This window comes from Lissotriton helveticus, chromosome 1_1 (assembly GCF_964261635.1).
Source record: "Lissotriton helveticus chromosome 1_1, aLisHel1.1, whole genome shotgun sequence".
Lineage (NCBI taxonomy): Eukaryota > Metazoa > Chordata > Amphibia > Caudata > Salamandridae > Lissotriton > Lissotriton helveticus.
The window spans coordinates 1,056,922,180-1,056,940,825 of NC_136057.1; the positions used below are offsets into that span (position 1 = coordinate 1,056,922,180).

General features: G+C 42.4%; 1 protein-coding gene across 1 annotated transcript in view; it reads right to left on the reverse strand.

Moving 5' to 3' along the window:
• Positions 1–2,901: 2,901 nt before the first annotated feature.
• LOC144820784 (uncharacterized) overlaps positions 2,902–18,646 on the reverse strand; it is a 42,776-nt gene continuing 27,031 nt past the window's right edge. The window contains exons 2-3 of the mRNA XM_078677959.1: positions 11,423–12,427; positions 2,902–5,736 (exon numbers count right to left, since the gene is read on the reverse strand). Of these exons, the coding sequence (XP_078534085.1) occupies positions 3,426–5,736; positions 11,423–11,865 (2,754 nt within the window). The 5' untranslated portion in view covers positions 11,866–12,427 and the 3' untranslated portion in view covers positions 2,902–3,425. The remainder of the gene's footprint in view (positions 5,737–11,422; positions 12,428–18,646) is intronic.

Genomic DNA, 18,646 nt, shown 5'->3' on the forward strand with positions numbered 1-18,646 from the left:
CGCGGCCCAATATATCAATAAAGATTTGGTTCCTTATTATGATAAAACTACTGAAAGAAGTTTCATTAAATAACAAAAAGGACCCTTTCCACACCATAATCTATATGCTTGTCAAATTAAGCTATTCAAACGTTTTGCCGCTATGTTGGACGCAGATGTCTATGGAAAATGCGTATTTGCTTTGCACCCCCTAAAAGGATCACCATGAAAATTTGCATCGCCACCCAATGTAGAAAATGCAATATACCTGCAATGTTCGAGGAGATTCGTCAAATGGTGGTAAAGTTATTATCAAACAAAAGCTGAGGAACTCCTAGCTCTGGGAATCCACACCATAATTACAAAGTGCCTACTGACACTCTGTAATGTATTTATGTATATATTTATTTCTTTAGTATAAATACAAGATCAATCACAAGTGGGCTAATGCCAGACCTAAATGGGAACAATTTATTTTCCAAGCTAAGAGGCAGAGAATTATCTCTTGGCAAAAACAGCATTAACCAGTTTGAAGATGTAACGTGCCAAATTGCCAACGTACTACTAAATAAATCCCAGGGAAGGGGTAAAGCTTAAGCGGAATAAACAGCTTCCTTTCATTCCCGCAAAGTAAACAAGAAATTATTTATTCCCAACACAAATTCCCAAAACTAAATTCTGCCCACAATGTCGTCCTTGCCAGAGATTAAGTTACAAAGATGAAAAGTAAGGTTATGGTTCTTTAGCTGATGTCATTCTTACAAAATTCCTTCTTGACCAGCTTATAAATATGGCTTTGGAATTTTGCTTCTACAGCCCTTTTTTAAAGCCTTCCCAATCTGTGTTCCGCTCTAATGCTGGGGACCTCATTATAGCCTTCCTTTGGACAATTTAAAAGCTTTCAAACAAGCTATTTTTGACGAATCTTTATTCACTATTCCACCAATGTAGCATCTGGTGCATGCAAAGCATATTGATTAGATCTTAAGATTGTCATAAGACCCTTGAGTGTTTTCATTATCCTATCAGAGGCTTCTAATTCCTTATTCAATAAAAACATCCTACATATTTGCCGGTATTTCACTGAAGTCACTCTGTACTCACTTTTTTTGGATATCATCTGCTCTCTTCCGAGGGCTATTGTTACTAGGGAGTGATCAACACATCACAACCTTTCAATATGAGGAGGGTGTTGGGGACATCTATTCTAGCCATAACCTCTATATAATCCACACATTTCTGTAACTCCACACAGGCTACGGTATAGGTAATATAGCTTCATCTTTGGATGCATGACGTTACAACGCATACTTTTACAACGCATACCATTACAACGAATTTTTTACAACGCAAAAACTATTACAACGCATGTATTTACAAAGCATGTTTTTACAACGCAGGTACCTTTACAACGCATACCTTTACAACGTAAGTATTGGTAAATATATATTAATTTTTTTATTTTAAATTATTTTAAATTAAAATTTAATTTAAGTTAATTTAATTTAATTAATTTAATTTAAATGTAATTTAAATAATTTAATTAAAATTTTATTTTATTTTTACCCTGTACCCCTGTACCCCAAAAACCCAAAACTGACCCTTAACCCTAAAAATACCCCTGTACCCCAAAAACCCATTTAAATAAATTTAATTTAAATAATTTAATTTAATTAAATTTTATTTTTACCCTGTACCCCTGTACCCCAAAAACCCAAAACTGACCCTGAACCCTAAAAATACCCTTTTACCCAAAAACCCTAAACTGACCCTAAACCCTAAAAATACCCCTTTACCCAAAAACCCAAAACTGACCCTAAACCCTAAAAATACCCCTTTACCCAAAAACTGAAAACTGACCCTGAACCCTAATACCCCTTTACCCAAAAACTGAAAACTGACCCTGAACCCAAAAAATACCCTTTTACCCAAAAACTGAAAACTGACCCTGAACCCTAAAAATACCCCTTTACCCAAAAACTGAAAACTGACCCTGAACCCTAAAAATACCCTTTTACCCAAAAACTGAAAACTGACCCTGAACCCTAAAAATACCCCTTTACCCAAAAACTGAAAACTGACCTTGAACCCTAAAAATACCCTTTTACCCAAAAACTGACCCTGAACCCTAAAAATACCCCTTTACCCAAAAACTGAAAACTGACCCTGAACCCTAAAAATACCCCTTAAAAAAACCCAAACATATAACATTTTAAATATAATTATATACTTACAAATACTTACATTGTAATGGTATGCGTTGTAAAGGTACCTGCGTTGTAAAAACATGCGTTGTAAATACATGCGGTGTAATAGTTTTTGCGTTATAAAAGTTTAGTTGTAATGGTAATGCGTTGTAAAAGTTGCGTTATAAAGGTTGTTTCCCTCATCTTTCAATGTTCCAATACATTGGGTTTATTTTACTACACTTTCTTAAACTGTGGGATATCATAGTTGTATATAATAATAATAATACAGAGTTTTATAAAGCGCGTACAGTTACCTCGAGGAGAGGTGTCCCGGCGCTATAATATATAATATAATCTATATCTAGAAGACGACTCCATTCCTTACCCCACCCTCCCGGCATTCACACTGACTGTCGGTCGGCTAGTAACAACAAAAAGTAAGTCAGAGAGATTTCCAACACTCATTAAATTGAAAGTCCTAGTTACAATATTTTTTATTTATTTATTTATTTTGACGATTTGAAGAGCGCCTGGTGACCCGAAGGCATCCCCGCGCTAATATGTGCAAAGATTTAGAGTAGGTTGAAGTCTACAATGATTATATGACCTTGAAACATGAAATCTGACAAGCAAACAGGTCTAAAATGTTACTCAATCAACCATTGTGTTAGGAACAGTTCCATCAGGGCCGGATTAACGGCTGATTTGAATCAAATAAAATGATACTATAAAGTGTAGTTTTATCCAACTGCCCAGTAGACGTTTTTAGAAAACACATTCTTTTTCATCTACAGAGCATATGGGCTGGCTTCTTGTAATTTGAGAAATGTACAAGAATATGATTTCGTCTAAAGACACATTTATTCAACTCATAAGTTTTTTTCTAAACAAGTTTAAAACTGATAACAATTCATGTAATTAAAAACATAGACCATGAACAAAGCTAAAATATATCATCACATAAACTATTGTGAACATCTGCGCGTACAACCACACTCATATACCCACACACACTTTCATAACCATATACTTTGTTTTGAAAAGTCTACCATGTTACAAATATTCATGTTCCACTGGGCAAGAATATTAAAAAACGTGATTTGTAAGATAGGATGTACTCTCCCATTTCAAACCCAAGATATCCTAATGCAGTTTACTGCCACATTAGGCACTCCTCCTCAAAAGATTTCAAGACTGCATTGGTAAAACTTGTCATAGGACATTCTCCGTATCCAGGCATAGCATTTAACTCTATCGTCACTGAACAAAACCCAACTCCCGATCATAAAATTCCACAAGGTGCTTCAGTACCTTCACCTGGTTAGTGACACGAATTTTGCCTTCATTATCCTTTTCAGTCAGTAACTTTATTATCCCAGCCCTCCCTTGTTCACCCCGGGATGCAGCTCGAGCATGAGCTACCCTCAAATCATACTCCCGGAGGCCAGAACCTGCCATTTTCTCACACATCCCTTTGGAAATGACTTTCTTCTTTTCCAGCACAGCAAATGTTGCCAGATTCTTCTGCTTCTGAAGCTCATATTTCATGGTTTGATAGACCCATGTGGCAGAGAAGCCATATTTAGACAGATCAGATTGGTCTGCAAACTTCTCTACAAGACTCTGCAGAATCTTTACATCATCGAGAGCCCGATGTGCATTGTATTTTACCTTCAGTAGCTCCTTTGCGAGGGTTTCCTGTCTGTGATTTGGCAAATGTGGTCTACTTTCCCGGAAATATGGCAATGTGTCCAAAAATCCCAGCACCGTGTGACAGAACGTCTCAGCCAAGCCTTTCTTTTCCAACTGTAGCAACAATCTTGGAGCATCAAATGACTTGGAGTTATGACCCACCAGCACACATCGCCCAAACCCCTTTAACCACTCCAAAAACTCTACTAATGCCCCCCTTAAGGGAACAACATGCAGCGGTCTGTGATGAAGACGCAAGATCCCTCCAGACACAGTGAGACCTGTGACCCTGGAGGCCCCAGGTGACATTCCTCCTACTGGCAATATGTACTTATCAAAGGTTTTCTCGCCACATATTGCAGCCAGTTGAACAATTTCACAATCTTTTGCCAAAGAGGTGGTCTCTAGATCAAAGAAAACCAAGACCATGGGCTGTTTGACTGAAAAAACCTCCATCTGTGGTTTGGCCAGCAGAGGGGGAGTCTCCAAACTTGCAGAGTTGCCTTCACCATCTTTAGATGACAAACATGGGGGCAATTTTGATTTCTCCTTCACATGTTCTTTTTTTGGATTCCTATGCCTTTCCAGTTCGCCATTTTCTAGTTTTCTAGGTGTATCTTTGGAGATCCTGTGATATCGTGTGTTCTTTGTTACAGAAACGCAAGAATTCATACTTTCAGGAAGAAGATCTGTATATCCTGCATTCCTTAATCGGGTTCTCAAAGGCAGAGGACTTTCCAAGTAATTTGTCTCATGTGATTCACACAAGACAGATTTTGGAGGTTTCATAACCTTATTTGAGCTGAAACGTGCTACTTTCACCCTTTTGTCTGCAAGTTTCCTGAAGAGGGCGTTCAGTTTCGGCCTTAGGCTCGGGTCACACAACATTGGTTGGAAAGTTGCAGGCCTGTGAGCTTGCACATCCCTGTTAAACTCACAGTGGCCACAGTCCTCATGATCCCCGTAAGCATGGTCTACAATGCCCAACAAAGCCCTTTCCAAGCCAGCTGGATCTTTGCAGTATCGAAGAATACACTGGGTAGAGCAGTTGGACTGGAACCACGAGAGAACTTCACAAGTTAACTCCTTGTATGTTTTTGCAAGTTGCTGTAGTGATTTGCCTACATAAGCCTGTATATGGTCTAATTCAATGCAAGTGCTTGATCTTTTCGGTTGTAGCCTAAAGCTTGTAGGTCCTGGAGCAGTGAAGTCATCATCCATTTTTAAGAGATTGTCAGTAGGAACTACACTCCCTGATTGGAGAGTTAACACTTTCCTATGGACACGTTCCTCTTCAGGCCTACTTGCACTTTTATGCTTCTTCTCAGTCTCTGAAACGCTCAACAAGTCATTCTCCTTGAAATTTAATTGCAGCTCCTCCCTGCTCGCCCATATATGCTGACATTCAGATCTCTCTGAAAGGTCCACTAAAGCATTCCTAGCTATGGGTTTTTCGTCCTCCTCTTCTTTCAGTATACCTGTGGAGGTCTCCTGGTGTCCTGCACTTTCTGAAAGTTGATTCAAATCATTCCTTTTGATGGTTTGCTCTATCTCAATGATCACATCACTACACTGGTTTTCACATTCACCATCTCCTGGGAGGCTCAGTGAATAACTCCCATTAAAATGCTTCTCCTTCCCCTTGTACACACCTGTGCAACTCAACTCCTCCTCAGCACTGTCTGAAAGTTGGGTCGAAGCATTACAGCTCACACCTGTAACCTCTTTGTCACGCTCCACACTATCCGAGAGGCCCACAAGACTGTTATCGTGGATGGAGAGCTCCGAGGTCCTGCTCGCACCACCAAGCTTCTTGTCAAAGCCAATTTCTTTCTTCAGATCACTTAAGAGAGTCGAGAAGTCTCTTCCATCAGACCTGGGGAAGGAAATACAACATGCACAATTATTACTAAACAAGAAAGGATATGTATGTCCCAGAAACATTGTAGATTTAGAGCCAAATCTCGAGTCATAAATGCATATCTTAGTGCATCACAAACCATAAATAATAGGATTTTAAAGTGGAGATATACAGGACCAGAATGACTGGGTTCTCCATAAAGATCATTAAGCCCAGAGAAATCTGGTCTGTCAGCTGCAAGAGCTGCACAATTCTCCTCATGAGACAGCTAACCATACTAGACCTTTATCTACAGCTTGGGGTTTTTCACAAATAAAATCAGATACTTCTGCAGGCCCACGTGCATCACCTATTCTATGAAGAGGGTAATCCTGCCTGCCTCTATGGGACACTCATCCAAGCAAAGATCCTTCAGGGACGAATGGATCGCTGTGACAAAGAGCCAGCACAAGTGAGCACTATGTCATCAACTACCTCCGGGAAAATACTGATCCAGCTACTCGTACATCTCCAACCCTAGCTCAGAAGAACCTGCTTCTGTGGATAGTAATGCATCACTTGCATGTGTTCTCCCCCTACCCCCAAGACGGAAATCAAGAGCCTGGGCATTTGGCTGGACAAGGACCTGAATTTTAAGACACAGGCTAGTAAGACTGCAGCAACTTGTTTCAGCCTGCCTAGAATGGCCCGGAAAATCCTTCCTCTCCTTCCCCCACCAGCAAAAAAGGTACTGATACAATCCCTTATACTCTCTAGGCTGGACTACGGCAACACATTATATCTAGGCTCCCCCTCCTCAGTAATTTCTAAACTCCAGCTAGTCCAGAACAGCGCAGCCAGACTCCAGACGGGCTCATCCAACTGACAATCAGCAAAACCGTCAATACGCTCCCTCCACTGGCTCCCCGCGCATGACGCATCAAATTTAAAACGTTGTGCATCGCTCATAAAACATTGGTAGGAACAGGCCCCGCCATTAACTCAGCCTTGATCCTTCCATACAAAGCCAACAGAAAACTTCGATGAGACGATTTGCGTCTGTTGAGGCCTCCAGAATAAGAAGAGCCAGAAGTGGTGGACGACTGTTCTCCTATAATGCTTCCAAGCTTTGGAACTCCTTGTCACTCCTCTTACGCTTGATTTCCAATCATCAGACCTTCAGAAAACAACTCAAGACTCTGCTATTTCCTTAGTCCTTCCACCGTCCATGTTGATCCATAGCGCTGGGACACTTCCAGGTAGCCATGTGCTTTACAAATGTCTTTTCATTCATTCATTCATTCATCACTTACCCCAATGGAAGGGCCTTCATTCATGCAGGCTCTAATGTAAACGAACCCAATGACGAGCCTGATCCTGCAGCTACAAATAGTACCCTGTTGGGTGTCGCATTTTCACTAGGCTTCAAAGCATAAACTCTCTCAAGGGGAAGAGCATGTGCTTGGAGGCAACAGTGTGTTAACTCTTAAAGGATTTACAGGAGCATTAATGGTCACAGAAAGAGCCTGCTACTGCACAACTAATGTTTAAATGAACCCTGAGAAAGCCTGTTACTGCAAGTACCATTGTTTCAACTATTCCAGGCAATAGCTCAGTCTTAGCAGCACTAATGACTGGACCAGTGAATAGGCTGGGAAGTAATGAAAAACTTAAAGTGAGTTTGTGGCAGTGCTTCTATTTTCACCGAAGAGTTTGCTCCTGCGGACATTCATTTTTCAACAACCTGTGAAAAAACATCCTCCTACAAGTAAAGATTTAAATTTCCAGGAGAATACAACGAACCAGCAAGTACCAAAGTATCAATTACAGGAAGGAAGACCTCACTTACAGGGTCACTAATGCACCATCTATTTGAGGACCTACTGCGATAGGCCTTAATGTATCATCTGTTTCAGGGAAAGCCTGCTTCCTACAGGCATCAGTTATCCCATAAAAAGCTTAATGCTGACCCATAATCTAATGTGGCACAATAAATAAGAGGGCTGTTGCGGAACATATATTGAAATCTTCAATTCAAAAATAAAAACAGGCTTATTTAAAGGAAGAAATAAGCAATCACTCGTTTTAGATCAAACCAAATGCAGGCCTCGGACAAACATGCAACAGAGCCCAATGTGTTTCCATAAACCATTAATAGTCATTTATGTGGCCGGTGTTCTTTCTAGATATCCAAGTGGCCCGCTCACTATCTTTAATCTGCCTTGCATCACTCCTGTTCTGTGCTATATCACACAGTGTCACTGAGAGCATGAGGTTGAAGAGGATGCTTTCTTGATGGTCAAGGGACTTGGTTGTCTCAGTGACATGGAGAGCTTTGCTGGCCGGAGCTTAGTCTCCCCATGTGGGATGCATGAGGTAGACAGGTCAGAAGATAAGAGACCAGATGAAGCGCGATCCACTGGTCCTCCAAGTTGGGGGTTGAAAACACGGCTAACAACCTTGTCCCATAAAAAGCTTTTTTTATGTTAACAGCTGCAAGAACCACCACATCTTCTGGGCATAAATAAGGTCTTTCAGAGTCTCCGCATGAGACATGCATGACTGACAGTAGTCAAAGCTGCAAAGAAACTACTGACAGGATAGTGGAACGGAAGTTGTGAGTGGCAAGTGCAAGACCAGAAACAGATTCGGGAACACAAGGACTATGTATGACACCAGAGAGCTGGCTCAAGTAATAGCTGAGATCATTCACTACAATCTACACATCCCAGGGATCAGCAAAAGTAGGTAGGCTTGATCTGGTAGAATGAAAACCATCACAGGAGACTGTACTTGGGGAGGGACGATAACAGACATCACAAAGGAGTAACCATCACCCGGAAAAAAGGGACAGAGAAATGATGAGTGGAAGCCAGTCAACAGCCGTCTGACAGCCAGTTTAAAAAGACAGACGCATGAACACCATCATTATCCAGGGCTATGCTCCAACAAATGATACAGAGGAAACGGTCAGAGACATATTCTGCCAAAAGATGCAAGTTGAGCTTGTCAAACCATGATCTGAAGATTGTGATACAATACTTGAATGCTAAAGATTGAAATAACAAAACAAACCATGACAAAGTCATGGGAAAGGAAGGTTGTAGAACACTGAACGACAATGGTATTTTCAACCATAAATGATCTGGTCATAGAAGGCCCTCTCTTTCCCACCATGAGCGGTCTTCGGCCTCCCAAGAAGAGCCAGAGCCACTGCTCTTCTCTCTACCTTACATTGGCTCCCGATTGATAAAAGGATTCTTTTTAAAACTCTGACTACGACCTTCAAGGCCTTACATGGTATTGGCCCTAAATATATTTCCAAACGTGTGTCTTGGTATCAGCCCTCTAGATCTCTTAGATCTGCTGCGCTATCCAAAGTGAAGGTTCCCATTATCAAGCGCCAGAGCAGGAGGTCGGTCCTTCCGTTATCTTGCTCCTCGTGCTTGGAATGACCTCCCGATTTCTTTAAGACAGGCTTCTAGCCTGCTGTCCTTCCGAAAGGCCCTTAAAACATGGCTTTTCCCATAGTTGCTGCTGTTTTTTTATATGTGTGTTGCATGTCCCTTCAGTGTTATGTTTCTCCCTCTTCTGGTGGGTACCTTCGAAAAAGCGCCGGGATGCTCCAAATGGAGTGGCCGTGCGCTATAGAAGCATAAATATAACATAACATAACATAACATAACATATTCGAGAAGTAAATTGGTGCTCAACCAATGGAGGACTCAGAAACCAGATTTGACTATCTGATAAGCGGTACCTGGAAACGCTCACTGCAAGGTGTCAGAGTGAGGAGAGGTGCAGGTATCTTGCAGTGATCACCTTCTAGTGATCACTCTTGTGAAGCTGAAGCTCTGAAAAATAGAATGCAAAACATCAAGGCAACAGCACTTCGATGTTGTAAAAGTACAGGACCCCAAGCCAAGAAGGCATTTTTCTTACAAATCAAAAACAGGCTCCAACTCCTGGCACACAGGGAAGATCGGTGTGAGCCAACTGCAGAAGCAGTGAATAAGAAATGGAAGCAGGTACCTTCAACATATGCGAAGAGCTGTGAAACATGCATGGTACCCAAGACAAGAAAGAGGAATTAATGGATAAGACAGAACGCAAGGCAAGCTACTGAAAACAGGAAGGCAGCAAAAAAAAATCCTGCACACCCGAAGAACCAAGCCAGGTGCATTAAAAGGACCTTATCCTCTACACTGGAGAACCTTGCCTCTGTAGATGACGTGGTCCTGCTCTCTTACACCTGCATATGTACGAAAAGGTGTCTCACCTTAACATCTGTGCACAGCAAGTGGGCCTCCGGATCAATACAAAAAAAAAAAATCAAAAGTCATACCACTCGCCATCCCAAACCCATCAAGGTGAATGGAGAAGACCTAGCCATGATTGGGGAGTTCACATACCTAGGCAGTAATATCAGCAATGATGGAATGGCAGGCAGTGAAATTAAGAGCCGACTGAATAAGACCAGGAATGCCTTCAGGATGCCTAACAATGTGCGGAGGTCGTATCAGTACTGCACCAGCATCAACCTAAGGTTTTACCCGATCAGCATTCTGCCCACACTCTTGTACGGATCAGAATGCTGGTGCATGATGAAAAGTGACATCACCAAACTTTCAGTCGTTCACACAGTTTCCATGAGAAGAATCTTGCACATATTCTGCTGTGAACCATGCCCAACCAGGAACTGCTCACCAAATGCAAGCAAGAGAGCATGGACACCATCACAATGAGGAAAAGATGGAGAAGAATAGAACACACCATCAGAGAACAAGAATCCATCAGAAGATGAACTCTCTACTGGACCCAAAGGCAAACGGAAGTGAGGTAGTCCAAAAAACACCTGTAGGACAACTGTGGAAACAGAAATGAAGGCCCTGAACCACAGCTGGGAAAACATACAGAAACTTGTCCAAGACAGACAGAAAAAGAGAACCTTCGTTGCTGTCCTACATGCCAGTCGGTATAATGGGCAGTAAGTAGTGAAGAGGATGCTAATGCCACAGAATTTAACCGCATGCGTGCGGCGGTAGTTTTCGCGCTGTGCGGCATTTTTCGAAATACCGCGTTACATGACGAGCGGAGCTCGTCATGAGCATGCGAGAGGCGCAACTCACGACGAGCTCAGCTCGTCATGAGCATGGAAGGGGTTAAGGACCATTGCACGTGCTCAGTCTCCCATTACTTCAGTTGTCTAGCACCATCTGCTATATTGTTCACCTATCAATGCAGGCCATACGTGAGTTTGGCAGACGTTCACACGTTTTGTTTATCCACGGTTCCTTCCCTTAGGTTTACCCTCACTTTTGTTTTTGGTTACTCCTTTGTACAGATCAAGGAAGAAACACTCGTAAGGAGTAAACAAACAAGATGGTCTAATCTGTGGTAAAAAACGACCGGTCTATGGTCTGCCATGAAACTACCTTTGAAAAATCCCTCTAGGATAGAAAGTTGCATCAATGGGACTATAGCATCATTTTTTCCCACAATACATTCTATACCCTTTCATGGAGTCCAATTCTTCCCACCACTATTAACATGCAATTTAGCAGAGCTTGACTTAGTCCCACACTAAGGTGTCAAATTTCAACTTCCTCACCATGAACACTTTCTGCCTCATTTTCCACAATAATTACCTTTCACCATTGGGAACCTTTCCCAATACTAAAATCACTAGACTCTTACAAAGCTTTCTTTATTCTATTCTTACATGTGCTGAGGGTCGGTGACGGTGAATCCACAGGCTATCTCTTCGCTCTTCTCAGACAGGTTTCTGAAGAGGTTGTTTAGCTTGTGTTGAAGGATTCGGTCAGACAGTATTGGTTGGAAAATTCCAGGCCTGTGTACTGGAGTGTCTCTGTTGAATACACACCAATCCCCACACCTTTGATGGTCCCCATAAGCATGGTTCACAATGTTCAACAGGGCCGTCTTCAGGCCAGCGGGATCCTTGTTGTATCGAAGAAGACAGGGAGTAAAACAACTAGTCTGGAACCAATGGATGACTTCTGTGTTAAGTTCCTTAAAAGTCTTAGCAAGATACATCAGAGACTCGCCAAGATGTGTGTGTACATGGTTTAAGTCACCCCAATTGCATTTTCTTTGCCTTCGAAGTTTATTCTGTATAGGTGCTGGGTGTTGGAAATTATCCATTTGCTGTTTCAAAAGAACTGCTTTAAAGTCCAAAGCAAGGTTTCTGATATCTTTACCTTGAGCGCAGCTGATGACACAACTGACCCTTTCCAAGTGGCCTGATGAGCAGTTTCCAGAAATATTCTGTTTTATTCCGCTCGCTTGTGCGCATCAGTTGTCCTAGCCAGCTCTCTTGCAGGTCTGTTGAGGCATTTCAAGTACAGTCCTGTTGGCTGCTGCTGCTCACACGCCTGCTTCTGTTGGCATAACCAGGTCTTCGCAAGTCTACTGAAACATTTATAGATATGACCTGTCGTCTCCCTGCTCGCACATCTAGAGCTATGTGGTTGTTACCTGCTCACATGTGTCCATCTGTTGTCATACCTAGCTTCCGCACAGAGGTCTGAGCAGTCATCCTAGAGGGTGTCTTATTTACTCACACCATGCAGCTCATGCCAACACATCCATTACTCTTAGACATGTTAGGAGCCATTCTGCAGATATCTTCTGTTCTCCTTTCGCACCAGCACGTTTGGTGGTATTTACAGGGCCAATCTTCACACCATTGTGGAAGCACTCCTTCCTGTAAGACATTAAAAAACATAATTAGCAGGAAACAGGGACACTCGTTGTTCAGTCACTAGCATGTTTTGAAATGTGGGTATGTACAAACATGATCACATTCAATTATACTGAAAGTAACATTTCACTATTTCCTTGAAACATACATTAACCACGTACAAAGCTTGTGGTCCCCATTCCAGAAAGCTATTCAGCTGTGAAAATGGGTGTTGAAAAGATGGTGTGTGAAGAGGCTGTTTTGAACACAACTCCGGAGGCATGCATTGCGAATGACTCAATCCAAACGTGGGGAAATACCCAGGACAGAACAGCATATCGGCGAGTTAGAATGTAGTGGAATTCGGTACTAAAGGGTATTTAGAAAGCATTCTCTGTGCTCTTTTATTGGCGATAGGTTGTGACTGTACTAATGAGATGAGTGAAGAAACCATTTCTACTAGTGGGCGTTCCACCTAACCTCTACTGTGCAACTTGAATGAAGGTGATTTTCTACGTCTAATCGAGGTGTTGTTATTTAAAGCAAACTGTTTGCAACGACTCGTGGGTCAAGCCTCGGCCTACTCCCCCATCAGTACGATCCTGGCATGTCCACCGTTACTGATAAAAGGGCTCCATGTTCTTATCGACCACTATCCTGGGACTGCCCCTTTGCTCCCCGGTGCTTTGGCTCGGTCCTCGATGTGACAATCTGCAGTTCTTCAGAAGAGTGCCCTACCACAATGCAATGCTCCAGTGCAGGGAATGAGAACTGAAACATGCTTTGTGTGAGGGTAGGTTTGCAAAATATTTTTTGAATATGTGTGAGAACAGGGAAAAAAAACATAACATCTGGCCAAATCAAAGTGAAGAGATTCGACCTCAGCTCCGCATGTAAAGGGGTTGAAGAGGCAAATGTTTTAGAAAATGTACATGAAGAACAGAACTCGAGTAGAATTTAACACATTTGCTACGCCAATGACTCGTTTAGAAAGTTACTGAAATGGTTAACATGTTATAGTAACATCTTACCTACTAGCTCACAGCTTGGGATATGCGCCATAAAACAAGCCATGTTTTCCTAAGTTTCGACAAGTATGAAAATCTTCGTAGTATGTGTAGACATTACTTATCTTTCTCTTAAGCCAATGTGGAACTGTCGCAAAGGAGCTAAACCACAGAAACGCCAGCACATTGTTTTACCAAATACTCATGGGACAACAGACCCGTTATTGCTGTAGATTTAAATATAAGAATATATAGTTTACAATAGTTTCCGATAGCGAAACGGGTAAAAAAAAATACACATTTTCCCTAGATACAGATAGAGCGAAATAAAAAGGATTTTAATCATCCCTTATATATGTGTTTTTTCTGCTTTATTTAATGTGGTTCACGGTTGAGAACACGCTGAATGTTTATGTAGCTAAGATGTTATATCACCCTGCCCACGACAGAAGGAAACAAAGGTCGACATGGCTATTGAAATATACACGGTGCTAAGGGTACAATGTTAAGTGTTTTAAACCTTAGTTTTTGGGAAGGGTACAAGTAAAACTCGACAAAAAGTAGTAATACTGTGCACTTTATATACATTTTAATAACTGATATATTTAGTCTGCATAAAGAGCACAGTTTTTTGTAAACGTTTGCACTAAATCTTGTGACTGGGGGTAGAAATAAACACTGTGCAGTTTTCGCCTCTTATGCTCTACATTGAACTACTAACCACACATGGTTTAAAGCAACATAATTCCGTAATTGGTGCAGCCTCTCTTTGCTGGTGATGCTCATTGCCGGGGTAGCCGATTCATTTCAGGCCCGCTTTTCTTTGTTGACTTCATGCCAGCCTGATCCATGCTGCTTTCGTGATGGTCACACTCCAAGCCATTGGTAAATTCAAAGCCGTAGAAGTATTTCATTACTTTAAAACTGAAAACTTTTCCTAGCAAATAGACACAATAAAGCTGCGGAAACAAGTTCTCTCTCCGGCTTACGATAGGCAAAGAACTCTCGATGGTCCACCAAAAGATAGCTGCCTGGCTCCTTTAAAAGGGGTCTTCCGTGCTGTATCCCGGTTATTCTCAAAAGCCACGTCCTAGCATTAACCACATTGTCTGTAACGATATGCGCAATATACTCCTCTTTATTACAAAGATGTGCAAGGCTTCTCTGCTGCAGCCTAAGCCTCGTTTTCACTATGGCATCATAAGCTATAGAGAGAATTCAGCTCACTAAGCAGAGAGACTTCTCCCGTGCATTTCTTCTTCAAGGTATTTTCGATCCTTCCTCATGAGAACAAGGGGCACCTGTGATGGAGCAAGGGCTCGTAGAAAAGAGACTTGCTCGGAAGCAATTCGCTCCTTTAACTTGTACAGTAGTTCCTATATTCCCAATAGGCTCTGCGCATTGGAATAATATATTCTATAGATGTGACGCAGGACTTCAGTCGACTAGGTCTCTATCGAATATATTAGACTTAATTGTGAGTGCCAGCTAGCTCAGAGGTCACTAGAAACTTTCTCAAATACAAAAGAAGGGATTAGTTTCTGACAACCGCATAAGCATGACAACTTTGTTTCCCCAAGAATAAAACTGATCTTCAGAGTCGTGGAAACAATAGATAGATATTTCACTCAGTCAATCGTGCATGCTTCGTTTCACCAGAGGTGCAGAGAAATGGAGAGACGGGCGTTTTCAATAAAAGTATTTATTGAACAGTCTTCTTTCTCATGCAGAAGAAATGAACTGTTACAATCGTAATACTGGCTGTAAAGTATAATGAGTACAGCAAGAAGAGTATTATGAAATAATACTGTAAAAGCATGGTATGGTTTCTAAGCCATAAAATGCATACATAAATAAAGAATAAAAGTACTCAACTGGTGCTTCTAAAATACGCCTACCCCAATGAACCTAACCTAAGTCTAGTACGAGGGAAGAAGTAAGGGAGGTGTAGCATAGGTTTAGTTTCTTTGCCAAGAATCTATCCAAGATTTCTCTTAGGGTCTAATCAGCTCCGTACCTTGGTTTAGAATGAAGGAGGTCTGGTATCTCTGTCGCCGGACTCGATTTCCCAACACCCCGCAAGGGGAGCTTGGAAACACTGGAGCTGGATTCTTAGCGCGAGAAAGGCAGTCTCTGTCAGTGCGTCAGCTGCATGGTCGGCTTCCTTCGGCACTAGCTGTAGCGAGATGCGTCGAGCAAGTAGATAGTCGAACTGCTCCAAACCATCATGTGTTTGCTAGGGCAAGTGTAAGCATATTTATACCTTGAAGCTGCCTGGATTGACGCATGGTCGGACATAATAACGTCACCAAAGAACGATAGTTCTTTGAAAACGCCATGATTTCTAAGATAAATCAATATTCAAGAAAGGGGATGTCCCTGACTGCTGAAGCAGAGTTTTCCAAGAAATCGTTGTGGCTTTTTGGAACTAGTGGAAGTAGCCATGCCAGTATTAGGACCGAATGGGCTATGTCTAAACATGGGTATGATTTCTATGCCTATATAAGGGTAATGTGAATTAAACCTATATAAGGGCATGAATCGGGAAAATTACATTAGGGTCCTAAAACGCTATTTAACAAACTAACTAACAAGTTACTAAAATTGTTTTGTGTAAAACTAATGAGCACCACACCAATACGCGGGTTAGAGAAGCTTGCTTATGTGTTTACTAACGATAATAACATGGACGAACTAATCCCGCTTTAAACGGGAAATCATTACTGCGCATGCGTCAACTGCATCTACGCAGTATGACGAGCTAACGCTTGGAGGGAAATTCTTGCGCATGAGCAACAGGCACTAAAATGGCGTTTTGAAGACTCGTGTGCTTGGCATCTGCTTGCTTGAAATGAAAACACGCTATTTTACTAATGCAGGGAAAGTATTAATAAATAAAGAGGAATAGAGTAGAGGTGGGTGGTATACAGTGAAACCATTTTTTTAATATATATATATATATATATATATATATATATATATATATTTTTTTTTTTTTTTTCCCAAACTCGTAGAGTCTATGGTGAACCGCTGTCTGCGTCGCTATCATATGTTCTCGGACTTTTAACTTATACTCATCCCTTTTGAGCGTCATGGAGCAATGCCTCCGAGGGGTCGTGCACATATCCCGCCTCAACTTCCTTCAGTTCATTTTCCAGCCGCACCAGTAACTCCTGCTGTTTTGCAACATATTGCGTTTTCAACGAGAGGGCATGACCTTTCAGCACCACCTTGTAGGCCTCCCAGATTGTTTGGGCCGAATCCACGGACCACACATTTTCTTAAAAAAATATCCAGTCTGTACACTCAACTCCTCTCGTATATCAGGGATCCGAAATAACCATGGATTGATGACAATAGTGCGACTTAGTGGTCGGACACCATGTGTGAACTCTATACCAACAGGGAAGTGATCTGATAGGCCTCTGGGATACGTCCTGGGCCGTCTAAAATTACCCACCGAGGCTGCATACGTTAAAAAGTAGTCAATCCGAGAAAGGCTGCCATGCACACTGGAAAGATATGTATATTCAATAGGGTCACCCCTCAGCTCTCTCCCAACATCTATCAGTCCCAAAGCCATGGTGAAATCTGACATGAGTTCGTTGGGCCGCATGTTTTGTCGTACCTGATGTCTGTCAGTTAGGTCATTCAACGTCATATTATAATCCCCCCCATTATTAGGGTCCCGTCAGGGAGTTCTGTAAGCACCCGACCCAGTTCAACCAACGCCACCTTTCCCAACGCTGGCGGGAGGTAAACTGATACAATATTTAGGGCTCTACCCTCCCATTGCGCCGCCTCCACCACTGCAAACCTACCGGCGGCATCAGCCCATGTATTAAGGACAATCAGGGGAATATTTTTCCTAGCCAGGATACAAGTGCCTCTGGACCCAGTAGTGTAGTCTGCATATACTAGGAGCTTATATCCCCATCTATTTAGTGCCTTACTTTTATTACCCACCAAGTGAGTTTCCTGCAAGAGAACCAAGTCCGGGGATTGCCGTTTCAGATACTGTTGAACTATTCCCCTCTTAATTTTGTCTCCCAACCCGTTAACATTCCAGGTTAGGACAGAGAGCACCGATTCGCGATCAGCTACCATCTATACCTAGGGCAACCATCATATCGTAGGTCGGAAATAAGGTCAGCAGCAACCTGAACTTGAGACATAGGACAGAATCAACACCAGTCATTAATCTGACATCCAAGTTGGAACGCAAATCAAAAGGACAATATATCATTGTGCAGTCACAGTAAAGTTCGCTCTCTCTCTTTGTAGCAAAAAAACAAACATTTCGGGCAATGTTACAGAAACAACAACAAACCCCATCCCAACCCCCTGCCACCCCCCATTCTCCGTAGCACCCCCCCCACCCTGCTACCCTGCCTGTGGATTTAGAACTAGCCACCCCCAAATATGGCAGAGTGCCTCTCACCCCATTAAACATGCAAAAAATGCAGAGGGAACCACTCTCCCCCCATGGCTACGCTAAGCATACATTTATTACTACCACCAACCGTACTGTAAGGAAATACTTGTAACATCATCTCACGTCAGTTTACACAATAAATTCTGCACATCATCTACCCTGAGTGACCTATTAAGCATATGTGCTGCTAAGCCCACAGACCACCCCCGACCCTTTACTTGTTCATCGTGCATCAAGGAAGTGGGCTCAGATCAGCATACGAGTAAGTTAGTCCTGGTCCTCCAGTCTGATAGCTGCCCCAGCCTCCTCCGTGAACAGCGCTTCCGAACAATCGTCCTTTTGCCCTTCCGATTGGTCAGTCCGATTCCTTCTCCGACGGTCCACCTTAGTCCACCCCTCTAGCCAGTCCCAGACTGCCTCTGGCGAGTCAAAGAACCACGATTTCTCCTTGGATTCCACTCTCAGCCGCGCTGGAAAAAACATGGAGTACCTCACTTCCCGGTTTCTCAACTCCCGCTTTAAAGCTTGGAAACTTCGTCTCTGTGCCTGGACCTTGGCTGCAAAATCCGGAAAGAACTTCACTGTGTAGTTGTCAATCTTCAATGGCGGAGCTGACCTAGCTGCCTGCAATATTATATCTTGGTCTCGATAATTAAATACTCTGGCAATCAACGGTCTCGGGGGAGCCCCGACTTTCGCCCGACCTCCTGGCACTCTGTGGGCACGTTCAATGGAAAAATAGCTAGATAACGTCTTCGGCCTCAGGTGTTTTGTGATCAATTCCTCAACGTATAGATCCGC